Source organism: Ursus maritimus, unplaced genomic scaffold, assembly GCF_017311325.1.
Source record: "Ursus maritimus isolate PB19 unplaced genomic scaffold, ASM1731132v1 scaffold_24, whole genome shotgun sequence".
NCBI lineage: Eukaryota > Metazoa > Chordata > Mammalia > Carnivora > Ursidae > Ursus > Ursus maritimus.
This window is the reverse complement of record NW_024424897.1, coordinates 12,554,607-12,568,319: the sequence shown is the minus strand read 5'-3', so window position 1 is coordinate 12,568,319 and position 13,713 is coordinate 12,554,607. Positions and strand designations below refer to the sequence as shown.

Sequence of the window (13,713 nt, the reverse complement as noted above, 5' to 3'; positions counted from 1 at the left end):
TTAATATTAGGAAAAAGTGAAAGGGAAAAATTTATATTTCCTATAGTTTTATTCCTTCTGGGGAGGTAAGAGGCATTTGCATGTCAGGAAACTTACTAACATGCTTACTAATGTTTCTGTGTTAGTTTCAACACCCTGAAATTGATCAAGCCACAGTCCCTCTCTTCTCATTGGTGCAAGTACCATAACCATAAGCTCCTGTAATCATGTCCCCTGTACCAGGTGCTCTCTGAGCACCACATCTTGCTATTCTGTGTGGCAGACAGCACCTGTTATTCTTCCTAAAGAGGCTTATAGGGTTGAGCTTTGTCTCCTATCCTCTCTGTCACTGTCACCCTTACCTCCAGCTCCATCACTGTGAGTTTGAACTGCCTCTCTGCTCTGAGTTCCAGTTAATGGTGTTTCCAGCTGGAGATAGTCCCAGTGGCAAGAAACTAAACTTCTGTGCCCAATGTCCTGTGTCTCTTGTGTCAGCCAGATTTTAGCAATGATAAGGCCTCCTTCATTAGTTGTCTCGACTGCCTGTACAAGAAACTGGCTTCGGGAATGCCTCTGCTTTATTTGGCCTGAATTGGAGCATGTTTTAGGGACAATATAATGAATTTAGTTTTGGACAAGTTAAATTGTAAGTAAGTAGGGCTTTTCAAATTTGTATTTATAATGGGGCTGGAGGCCGAGAGAGAGCAGTTTGGGTTGGAAATGTAGATTTAGTAACCAAAGCTTCGTGTTATTTGAAAAATGGATAGTCGTTTTATTAGCACTTTGGATTGTCCAGAGGGAATGCATGTAAAAGGGAAATAAACAAGGTTAGATGCAGAACCCTGAGATTATAGCATGCTTGGAGTGGGCAGGGAAGGAAAAGCTGCTGAATGTTATTGTGAAGGAGTTTTCTGAAGGATCGAATGAGAACTGGAGAAGAATGGTTCTACGGAGCCAGTGAATGTGGCATCTTTAAAACACCGTTCCTGATGTTTTAGTGAGATGGACTAGAGTAAGGACAGATAGCGGCTCATTTGCTTGAGCAACTAGGAGATCGTTGATGACGTATTATGGCACTTTCAGGATGAGTAGAAGTCAGTTTGCAGTTGATTGAAAAGTGTATGGTTAGGACATGGATCTAATAACTTTGAAAATTTATTGTGAAGGGAAAGAGGTAGANNNTGGTACAGAGGACAGCTACAAGTGAATTAAAGGATATGTTGTTTTATGTATGCACCCTGTGTAATAAATAAATAAATGTTTCAGTCCTCTTTTTTATTAATATTTTGTATGAGAATTTCTTTTAATATTTAAGCATTTTTCAATTTTTAAGTTATCTCTTTTTATGATTGTTTAATCTATTCTTAAAGAAGGACAGGCCACTGCTTAGTATGGTATATCAGGTTGCCATCCTTAGTTTTAAATGTTTATATCAGCTCAAGCACATGGGATAATGAAATTATTCTCAAAATATTACTTTGTCTCTTTTTCTCATTTGTTTTTAGATACCTGGGATATTGAATACAGGTATAAAAAATTAATAGCTCTCTTTAAAACAGCTTTTTCAGACATTTAACATTACTTAGTAACTAGTCTAAGTAATGTTATTCTTTCATTGTTACTAACAAAAACACTGTCATTGTCATCTTGTCTTTTTCAACTACTATTCTGTCTTTGGGAATACTTAGTATGGACCAGTATTTGTGAAGGGAATCCTGATAGGGCTTGTGGTTAAAAGTTAGTGACTTTAACTCACTCTTTAATGGTTAATTTCCATTTTATATATCTTGAAGGAGCTGTTCAGAGCATAGATATTCATAATAATGAAACTTTCATTGACATAGCTTGAGTAAAAAATATATGAGAGACTCCAGGCTAAAGTAGAATATTGAGAATGATATTTTTATATTATATTTTATATTGGAGAAAAGCCTTTTTGTTCAAATCCATTTGGAAGCTTAAACTATTTTCCCAAATTTACCGTACTTATAACATTTTACCTGAATTAACATGGTGTATCTTAAATTTAAGACTGATTTATCTGTAGTTTCTGACATGACTTCAAATTAATCCAAATTTCCAGTACATGAGGATTTTTAAATTTTATGTATTTTAAGGCTTCATCTTGATGTACAACATGAATCCAAGAAAACTTACTAACCTTTTAAAACAATTATCCTCTCTGGGAAAATATATGCTTCATTTTTCTCTTGTTCTCCACTTAGGAAAATAGGGAGGAAGGAGAAAGGATTTAAATACATGTAGTTTATTACAGCTCCATTTAAAAATAGCATTTGTTTGTAAGCAAGTATGTGGCATTTAGGTGACATTTTATTTATAGTTAAATCTCAATAAAATAAAATGTGAGAAATACAAATGGTCGGTAATACGCATTTCCTTTTTCTTTGCAATGGCAGCATCATTGTTAAATATAAACAATCATCTCATTTCTAAATGAAAAAAATTAGTTATCCTAGATTTGAATGCCCTGTGTCCTCTGAATTTCCCCCATTCTGATTGTTACTGTTTTGCTCTGTTAGTAGGGAACAATCCACTGCGAAGCTCCAAATGAGACCACATTCTAGGAGTCCAGCCTCCAGAGAAGATGGACAAAGTGTTACCCCAAAGAGCTGTGTAAGATCAGATTCTACTTTGTTTGTTATTTTAAAATAGCTCCACAAATTTTTAGTTTTTCATGTTTGTCAAAGTTCCAACAATTACTTAAAAACAGTGAATAAAGTCTCAAGGTTTTGGTGAACACCCTGATATCAAAGAAAATGTGTGTTTGGTCTATTCCACGGTGTTCCTTCTGCTTTCTCAATTATTCGGAGGCATCATGTGAAGCAGTGTATTGTTTCTCTTATGCATTGACGAGTAACTTTGGAAGCTTCATTTTTTAGCTGTCTTTTTCCTTTTCCCTTTTACTCAGTGTGTATGTGTGTATAAATATATATATGATTAGACACCCAGTAGACATAAATTGAAGAAACTGGGATTAACTTGTAGTGAGGTAGGGGATACTGCATTTTTGCTGAAAGTGAACTGCTTATGTCCTGAAATGTGAATGCCTCTCTTGCATCCAGTTGCTTCACATAGTTTTGGTTTGAGGTGCTAGTGAGCATTCCGGTTAGCTTTCCAAAGAGAAGAATTTTGCCTGCTTACTATGGCCTTTCTTGCGTAACTTTGGCTTGTCTTGGGTTACATGACTTTTAGTTATAAGGAGATCATGTGTGATGCGTGACTGACTGTTCAGCACATATTGCTCTAAACATAACTCACTGCATTTTCTCCAGTGATAGTTTGGAACTTTGGAAAATTTTAAGGGCAGCGTATTTTAAATATTTGTGGGTTTATTATCAACCATTACATTTACTCAGAATAAACAAGGCAGGTGCATTTTCTTAAGACATTCTTGTTCACAGAGAAAAACATACAAGAAACGGGACCAACGATAGAAACAATAATGAATTTAAATATAGTATATATAATAAATTCAACATTTTGTTGAATAGAAATTTGGAGATAAGATATGGGGAACATTTTAGTATATTTTTTCATCACTTCAGATAATTTAAATGATCATAGGTAAATAGATTTATTTATTAGTAGTGAGGTTTTCTAAAAGTATGGAAATGGTGTGCCAACAAGTTTAATTTCAAAATATGTTTTTTGGCTGTACTGTAATACATACATTATTATTTTACACAGATTTACCTTTCTAAGTTTCTAGGGCTTTTAGATCATTGTTCATTTCTGGGCACAGATTTTAGGCAGTGCTCAGTTATAATTTTAATCTGCTTTGATAAATGTGTAATATAATAAGTTATATGGGAGGGGGAAAAAGCATGCAATTTTAATTTTTTAAAAAAGTAAAATTTCACCATTATTGTGTTCTCATGATGTGAATCCAAAGCTTATTTCTCTTTATATTCAGTGTATGAATGAGAATTAATTTAAGAACAAAGAGCTTCTTGGACATCAACACAAACTTCCCTGTTAACTAATTTTAAGGATTATAAATAATTCATCTTTTCAAGTGTTTCCCCACCCCCCTTTAAAGCTACTGTGGTATACCACAATTAAAACTTTTTGTAAAAGAACTTAAAGAGAAGAATCTGGATTAATTTTTAAAATATTATTTTGATGTGTGGCTTTTTTTTTCTTTTTTCTTTTTGAAATCTAGTTACTGTGTGAATATATTGGGAAGGCACCTCATAGCCCTAAGCAGCTATAATAAACAGCCATTACTTAGAGTTGAGAACTCCAGCTCAACATAAACCTTTCCTTTGAGGGCACTACAGCACTACCAGAAAAGCACACAAAACTCTCATTACTCTGAATGACATATATTTTGTCCTGTTTTCTGTCTTTTCTGTTTTCTTTCTTCTTTCCTTTCTCTTTCCCTCTCTCCCTCCTTCCTTTTCTCTTTTATTTCTTCCTTCCTTCTCTGCTCCCCCACACCCTTTTCTTTTGTCTTTTGTCTTTCAGGAAGGTCATTCCAAGAAATCTGCTGTTTCTTTGGATGACAGCGACGTCGAAGCTCGCCTTAATAGTTGGAATCTTGGGGTAAAACAAAGTACTTTATGTATGTGTATCAATGTAGGAGAATTGTATTGTATTTGGAAAACATCCGAACTAATTCTATTTAGTGAATATTATTGGATGTCAGCCATTTAGTTCTGCGGTGGTACTGTGGGAGAAGGACTTTGAGTACTGGAAAGAGAAAGAACATTCCAAAGAAGTGTGAAACAGTCCCTGCCCTCATAAGCTGACTTTCTTACTGGTGAAATAGGAGATACACACATATGTAGTTAAATAATAATTGAAGATAGTGTATGGTAAAATATTAAAATGACTTAGAAAGTAGAATACTAAAGTGGAGAGAAGGGGAGGGAGGACTTGGGGAAGCAAGGTCATTTGGGTTAAAAAAATTGGGAGATTTCCTGGATGAGCCACCACCACGGGCAGCAAGTTTTCAGGTACAAAGACCGAGAGGGGCATGGATGTATCCAGATAGGCAAGGAGATGGAGAGCTAGGAAGAGAGGCATGAAGAAACATGGGTGGTGTAAGTCAAAAGTCAGGGCTGGATCTTTGGGACTTAGATTAGGGGGCAGTGTTAATCAGGCTGGATTGTATTGGAGCTTTGAATGCTAATTTGAGCAGTTTAGCTTTTACATTTTAGGCAGTAGTGAGCCCTGGAGGTTTAGTTTTTCCTTCCAGGGTCCACTTTACATGATGCTGTTTAAACGCTTTGAGGAAATGAAAAGGGGGTTAGAACAATTTTTATCACATTTTGTTATTAATAAAATAATTTGCAATTTGAAAATTTGAAAAATATAGAGGATCAGAGGGATAAAGTATGTTTGAAAATCTTAACACTGAGAGATGGTTTAACCTTTTGCTATATATATTCTCCCCTCCTTTTTTTTCTGTGCGTATTTATAAAATTAAAATTTAAACAAAATTGGAGTCATATTATAAATACTATTATGTGCTGTTTTGAATTTGCTATAAGTTTATTATAGTTCTATAAATATGAATATTAACAATAGCACTAATTTTTCTTTTGGATGGGTATTCCATAACTTATTTAAGCAGTCTGCTATTTTTGGACATTTTGGTTGCTCCCAGTTTGTGGCTAATATAAGTAATACTGCAATAAAATTCCCTGCAGAATCTTTGTATACATATTTGGTTGCTGTCTCAGGTTATATTCCTTCCTGGTACATTGCCCCCAGAAGGTAGATGCCAGTTTATTCTCCAACCGGCAGTATATAGGATTGTCTGTTTCTTACTTCTTCATTGACATTAGGGATTGTTATTTTAAAAAAACCTAAAACCATTCCTACTAATAATGGTCTTTAATGAAAGTGGTACTTTAGGAAAATTGACTTGGTGGCATTTTGAAAGTTATATTGGATGTGAATGGAAATTGGAGAAAGGGAACCAATTATCTTTTCGGTGTTTGTGGTGAACTCCACCTTAGTGTGATTTCTGTGAAGCTGGAAAGTGTTGAAAGAAAAGGCATTTCAAAGAGGGTAAGGGGTGCTAGTGACTGATTGGTGAGCTGATCAGAAGGGCACCTAAAGGTTTGCTTCTAGGAAATGGAAACATTGACTCTCTGTTAGTTAACTGTCAGATGGGGGGATCCATTTTAAGGGTTACAAGTTTCCTTTTAGACTGGTGGAGTCGGAAGAGGTGGTTGGACGAATTGGGGAGGTCAAGGTTTGGAGCTTTATGAGACTTGATGGCTGGAATCCTATTTTGTAGTCATGCTGTTCGAGGTGGTGGCTGCACCCAGAGGCTGGACAGCCGGTCTTCAGGGGACAGAGTAAGGACAGGTGACTCCTACAGGGGACATGATTAGAAGGTAGGGAATGGATAAGAATTTAAAGCAATATGAATCTCCTAGCCATTTTGAAAGCATGTTAGTGAAAGAGAAAAGAGAGAATTAGTAACAAGAGGGGGATAGTAAGTCAAAAGAAACACATTGTTATGTTTGGAGGTGGAGGGGAAGCTGCCATTGGAGGGAAGGCCTAAGTTACCAGTGTGGGAGAAGAGCACAGGAAATCCCCCAGAAAGACAATTTTTTTTTGATATTTGCCGGAAAGCAATATCAAAGTGAAAAGTGAAATTCTGGGCTATCCTTTTAAACTTGCCTTTGCCCTTAGCCATTTGGAACTTCTAATGTATATTTCTTAGCACACAGAGTACTTTGCCCGATTATTTAACTGTTCAGAGGATTAAATTTTTCATTTGTATAATAAAATTAAAATAAAACATCTAAAATATTTTGAGGTGATGCCTTAAAACTAGGTCTGCCTGGATTTTGTTTCACACTTTTATTGTTCAAAGAATGCACTAACAGTGTAAAATATGAAAGCTTTGGATTTTTATATATTTATAACATATATACATTAATCAGGCTGAACTATATCTTTTGATCACAGTAGAATAATTTAAGAACCCAGTGTATTAAAAAGCTTAGATTTTGCTTTGATTTTAGTTTTGTTCGAGAATGTGTGATGGATTTTTTTCTTTCTTCCTGTGAGTGATCAGTTAATAGTAGTTAATTTTAGTGCTCTACACCAAGGGTGCATTTTTTATATCGCTGGCATGACTTTCATACACCTTCGTTCAGATGTATTAGATGTTCTAGAATTTGAATTTTCTAGTTTTTGTTAAAAATACATTTTTCCCTCAGATATATTCTTTCTTTCTCCTGGAGTGTGTTAGTATTTTTTTAGGAATACGTAATTCAAGTAGGGATTTACTTATTAAACCTAGCAATTATATTTTCCTCCTTTTTTTTTTTTTAACTCTTTAAGCTTTCTAATCTTTAGTTTTGGGGAAGTTTTCTTACTCTGCCAATATAATTGATATATATTTCATGCTCGACTATCTTTATGTACATTTTTCTCTTTTTTCTTTTTTCTTTTTCTAAGGCCCTGATTGGGGGCTGGAAGGAGGACTTTCCTGGGCCTTCCATCCTGGTTACTAGTCACCTGCCCACTCCCACCATGGGTCCACATTCTGACTGCAAAGTCTCACTCCCACCAGGAGCAAAGGAACAGTGAGGACTCTTTGCCCCTTAGCCCCAGAGCAGAATCCGAGAGGAGTGTGGGATTAGTGCAGGGATAGTTCTCAAGACAGGCATGTGAGCTGGGCAAGGTCAGCAGGAGTGAGTGTCCCCCAGATCCTGCAGGTAGCTCCAGAGGGTGGACAGTACCCTAGAGTCAGGCTGACCCACCTGGGGGTCAGGGGCCATCGGGGAGGGGTGAACCTTCCTGTTGAGGGCTAGGGGGTGCCTGTGAGCCGTTTGCAGGTGGGATGTGCCTTTACTTTCCCTGTAGGAAGCCTGGCTGGTGTATTCACTGGGGTCTTCCTCACTGGCCTGTTGGGAACCATCCTAATCAGGCACCGGGGCAGCTGCCGTGCTGGTCTAGTAAACAAAAGAGGAAGAGGAAGAGAAAAGAGTAAGTTGAGACGAGGAACGGTTCCAGTGGTTGAGCTGCCCAGTTTGCTGACCCACAGAATTGCGAGCTCGATACAATGGTTGTAGTTTGAAGCTGTGAAGGTTTGGGGTAACTTGTTGTGTAGCAGAGAGCTGATTGATACAGATGCTGCCTAATAGTTTTCTGAAGTGACTCTGCTAGTTTTTGTCCTCATCAGCCAAGGGCCAGCTCCCGTTTCTCTACTTTCTCTTCAATTCTTGGTATGGGCAGTTAATTTTTTTTTTTTTTTTTACTTCAAAAAATTTAGCCATTCTTGAGAGTGGCTAGTGACACTGCATTACGTGGTTTTCATATGTATTTTCCCGGTGACTAATACAGTTAGGTGACTTTTCAGATGTTATTGACACTTTACATGGCCTCTCAGAGTGAAGTGCCTGCTTGTGCCTTTGCCAGTTTTTCTGTTGGGTCGTTTGCCTTTTTCATACTGGTACGTAAGAGTTTTGTATCTATTCTGGGTCAGAGTCCCTTTGGAGTATTATAAATATTTTCTCCTACTTTGTTCCTTTCCTTTAATCTCTTACTGGTATCTTTGATGAACAGAAAATGAGCATTTTATTGCAGTTCATTTTCTCACTTTTTCACTCTGTGATTTGTGTTGTTTTGTGTCCTATTTAAGATCTTGGACTATCTTAAGGTCCTGAAGATGTTCTTCTATGTTGTCTCCTAGCAGCCTGTTGTTTTACTTTATTTATTTATTTTATTTTATTTTAGTGTTTATTTTTTAAAGATTTTATTTATTTATTTATTTTTTATTTTATTTTATTTTATTTTAAAGATTTTATTTATTTATTCGACAGAGATAGAGACAGCCAGTGAGAGAGGGAACACAAGCAGGGGGAGTGGGAGAGGAAGAAGCAGGCTCCCAGCGGAGGAGCCTGATGTGGGGCTCGATCCCATAACGCCGGGATCACGCCCTGAGCCGAAGGCAGACGCTTAACCGCTGTGCCACCCAGGCGCCCCTATTTATTTATCGCACGATCAGGGAGGAGAGGGAGAAGCAGGCTCCCCGTCTGCAGGGAGCCCAACGTGGGGCTTGACCCCAGGACCCTGAGATCATGACCTGAACCAAAGGCGGACGCTTAACTGACTGAGCCACACAGGCGCCCCACTTTTCCTATTTAGATTACATACCATTTGGAGGTGATCTGGGAATGTGTTATAAGATAGGGTGTTAAAATTTACTTTTGTCGCTTATATATATATATCCAGGTGACACTCCCATTTATTGAAAAGACTATTCCTGTGACATTATGGTGTTATTTGTCTCATAAATCAGGTGATACTACATGCCTGTTTCCATTCTGTTCCTTTGGCTTATTTGCTTTTCCTTGTGCCAAGGGACTATGCCTTTGTATATCTGTATTTAATTTGTGCTCACTAAGTGTTTGTTGAAATGTGAGTAAACCAACGAATGAGCCTCCATTTGTAGTATTATTTCTGAGGAAAAACATTTTTCAAGTTCTAAAATGTTGACTTAAGAAACATTATTTTGGAGCATAATTGATTTGACATTGAGGACTGTATTTATTTTATGCTATTGAGAGAGTTTTGGCCGTTCTGACAGATGCCATGACTTAAAAACATTTATTTTAGTTGTGGTGCTAGTAATATATTGCTTGATAATGTCCATTCCTTTAAGCCAGCTAAAATATCAGATAAAATGTCTTTCTATTTTTCTGGAATCATAGAACATCTTTAACTGGTCAACATTAGTCTACAAAGGATATTTGATCAATTTGACTAAAATCCTGAATAATCCAAAGGAATAATCTGACAGAACCCTTTGTAACCAAACAAATTGGCTAAAACACTAATAACCAAAGTAAAATGTCAAAAGCCGTTTTCAATAGAAAGCATTCAGATATCTGTATTTGTGTCTAGTTTAAACTATTACATATTTTATTACTGTGATTCTATTTGTTCGTTAAACAAGAAGTGTTTGGTCATGTGATTCTTTCCTGCTATTGGAACTTAATTTTTTTGGCTTTGTTTTCTGTATAATATTTTGTTAGACTTTAATGTTTCACATAAATCCTTTTTATCTTCCATTTTGGATATTATTTATTGTGGTCTTCTTTCTTGAGGTATTATAAGAGAACAAGAAATTTTCCAGAAGAACTTGAAAAAAGTAAATGTTAAGACTGTTTACAGATTGCTTCAAGTCCATTTACTGGTGGATTACAAAGTGGGAACATTTAACTTCAAAGCACATCTGGCTGGTGTTATAAAATCAGAAAATAGATTGCTTATTTCCCCCAAGTAGACGCAAGAACATGCTTTACTATGGATAATTCTCATTACATATTGAAAGTGGTTATGAGGCAAACTCAATGTATTGTAAATGGACAACAACAGAAAGAAGATTTATACTTGTTTATAGTGTTCATTGTTGCTTTTAAATATTATAATAGATTTTTTCTTTCTTTTTTTTTTTGGTCAACTTGAGAAAGAAAATTTATGATAACAGAATGAGTCTTTAACTTCTGTATTTAATGGTTTTTAAAGATGCAGAGGATGAAACAGGAGTCACTTCTGCATAGTTGAAAGGCTACATTGTAATTAGCTAAACCAATATTTTGTACTCTGCTTGTAAATGTAGAGTTGTGTCAAAATAAGTCACAGATGGTTTTCTTGGCTTTTGGTTTTAAATTTTAAGCTTAATTAGAGCTTGAGCATCTTTGAGAATTCCGTTTCCCCCTTCCTTTATTTTTCCCCTCCGATTTAATTCTGCTTATGAATTAGGGTTTTATATATTTGCAGATTTGGGTGTGTTTTTGAAGAATTTACTTTCTTGGCTGGTTTTCTCCATTCCAAAAATAGAGAATGGTTACTTACTTTTCATATATATACCTTCAGACAATAAATATTTATTGAGTGCACTTTGCTGCCTGCCGGAAATGTGCTGCCTCTATTTTTCCAAAAGCTGTGTATATATAGTACAGTGTTATTTACTGAAGAATGTGCCTCTTTCTCTGGTATGATATTTAAGTGGGTTTTATTATTATCTCCACTTAATAAATGTTTCCCAAAGTGAATGTACTAATTCATACACCCACCAGTGGTGCACCATCTGGAACACTTTTATTGTCAGATTTTTAATGTGTACCGATCTGGTGGCTATAAAATGCCATCTCACTGTGGAATTACTTTACGTTTTCATATTTCTGAAAAGATTGCACGTATATTCATATGTGTATTAGTCATTCAAATTTCTTCATCAGTACAATGTGTCTCATGTTTTTCCCATTTAAGAAAAAACCGTATTCTTTCTTTTGTTAAATTTCAAAGACCTTCTTTACACATTTTGGAGACTGATCATTTGTGCAAACATCTTCCTGTTTATGGGTTATCTTTTCCTTTTATTTATGATATCTTTTTTGAAGAGAAGTTCTTAGTCAAATTTATTAATTTCCTTTTTTTTTTTTAAAGATTTTATTTATTTATTCGACAGAGATAGAGACAGCCAGTGAGAGAGGGAACACAAGCAGGGGGAGTGGGAGAGGAAGAAGCAGGCTCATAGCGAAGGAGCCTGATGTGGGGCTCGATCCCGTAACGCCGGGATCACGCCCTGAGCCGAAGGCAGAAGCTTAACCGCCGTGCCACCCAGGCGCCCCTAATTTCCTTTTTTTTAATGCTTTTTGGGTTTTTTTTTGTTTGTTTGTTTCTTGCTTAAGAAATCTTTTCTACTCTGAGGCCATAAAGTCATTCTTTTTTGTTTTTGTTTATCTTTTTTGAGAGAGAAAGAGTGTGAGATAGTGCGCATGTGTGCAAGGGAGGGGACGTGGGATGGGATGGGGGTTGGGGGTGGGGTGTAGGGGGCAGAGGGAGAGGGAGAGAGAGAATCTTAAGCAGGCTTCATGCCCAGCATGGAGCCCCATGAGGGGCTCAATATCACAAGCCTGGGACCATGACCTGAGGTGAAATCAAGAGTTGGACTCTTAATCGACTGAGCCACGCAAGCACCTCAAGTCATTCTTTTAAGTTGTCTTCTGAAAGGTTTTATGGCTCTGCTTTTAATTAGAAGTATTTAATCCATTGGGAATTTATTATATATGGTACGAGAAGGAATCAGATATCATTTTTTCCCCCACTTATTGAAGACATCTTTATTTTCTCAGTCATTCACAATGCTAGATTTTCATGAATCATGTTCTCATATTTATTTGAGTTTCTAGTACTTTCTAGTTGGTTCCATTGACTTATTCATTACTGTAGTTTTATTATATCTTTGTAAGTCACTCCACCTTGATCTTTTTCTTCAGGCATGTCTTGGCTATTCTTGTCTATTTATTTATATACATTTTATAATGAGCTTATTAAGTTTTATAAAAGCCCTGTTGAGATTTTGGTTTGGAATAATTTAGTCACTAGATCAAGGAGAATTGTCATTTTTACAATATTGAGACTGTCCAAAAGCATGGTTTCACTATTTATTTCTTTATTAATGTTTTTCAAAAAAGCTGAATTATTTTCTCCACAAAAGGCCTATGTGTATTTTCTTAGATTTACTTTTAGAAATTATATATTGTTTTGTGATTACAAATGATATCTCTGTAAAATTATTTTCTTTTCCTAGGTGATTTTTGCTGATTTACAGAAATGCAGCTGACTTTTACGTATCAATTTGGCATCTCACAGCTTTGCCAAGCGCTTATTTGGTCAGCTCCTGTTTAATATCTTTCTGTTTTCTGTCTTTATTTGTAGTGTTCTCTATGAACTTCCTGAGGTTGTTTAGAAGTTATATTGAATATTATTGTCCCGGTGCTGGAACATAAGCATCATCAGACACTGACCTGCAGGGAAGTGGTCTACCTCAAGTGGATTGCACAAAAACCCCAATGAATGAAAGTGCTGGACACGGGGGAGGCCAAAGGAGGCCCATATCACTGTTTTCTTCTATTTCATGGCTTTGGAAAAAAGTAATTCCTGCTACTGACAGGGTTTGATTTTGTTTTTTATAGAACGTTTTTATGGATGTTGGATTCTTTTTGTTGTTGTTTTTCATGATTATTGATGTTAGATTTTTTTGAACAAGCAGTAGCCGGTGGTTGTGTGGAATGGATGGATGGCTTGGGTAGCTTACTTTATTTCTTGGTTCAGGAAGGCCTTCTCCCACTCCACTGAAGTTCAGTTTCTTTAATAAGTGCTGCCTTTGGTGGTTGTCATTTAGGCCTGTCATTCTCTGCTTCTTTGCTTCTGTCTTGTTTCTATAGGGTCTTTTTCTTCAGCTCCATCTTTCTTTCCCTTCATTATGGACAAACTTCCTCACAAGGGGCGTCTCTCTACTGCAGAAGTGGTTCCTTCCTAAGAACCTTCTCTGGTTCTTTACACTTTTTGCATCCTTCTTTTGATTCTCCTGTCTCCAGCACTCTGATCCATCAGGTTTTTTGTACGACTCACATAAGGTAGACCACTCTCCTTATACAGGTCAGTGTTTGATGACATTTATATTCCAACACCACTAGGACCCTGAGGCACGTTCTTTTTGTTCCATGCTATCACTCTGGTTTGGCTCAGGATCTAATTCTGCTGATCTGTGATCTTTCTTTGGCCACTTAAATGTAAATCAAGGGTTTTAGTAATGGGTCCTTGTTATGATGTAGGCTTAGGTGATGTGTGTTTTTATGTGCTCTCTTTGTTGATCTGTATGGGTTTTTGGAGGATGGGGAGAGAAATTTAAATTCAAACAGTTGCCATTACTTTATAGGAATCAGCCTT

General features: G+C 36.5%; 1 protein-coding gene across 7 annotated transcripts in view; it reads left to right on the top strand.

Annotated features, from left to right (window-relative positions):
* CEP112 (centrosomal protein 112) overlaps positions 1 to 13,713 on the top strand; it is a 413,330-nt gene that overhangs the window by 32,693 nt on the left and 366,924 nt on the right. For 4 of the 7 annotated variants that reach the window (XM_040640361.1, XM_040640360.1, XM_008693652.2 and 1 more), the window contains 2 exons: positions 2,520 to 2,613; positions 4,468 to 4,545. In XM_040640361.1, coding sequence (XP_040496295.1) covers positions 2,520 to 2,613; positions 4,468 to 4,545 — 172 coding nt within the window. Of the gene's footprint in view, positions 1 to 1,484; positions 1,507 to 2,519; positions 2,614 to 4,467; positions 4,546 to 13,713 lie in introns of all 7 variants that reach the window. The other 3 variants (XM_040640364.1, XM_040640365.1, XM_040640362.1) reach the window with 2 other exon arrangements.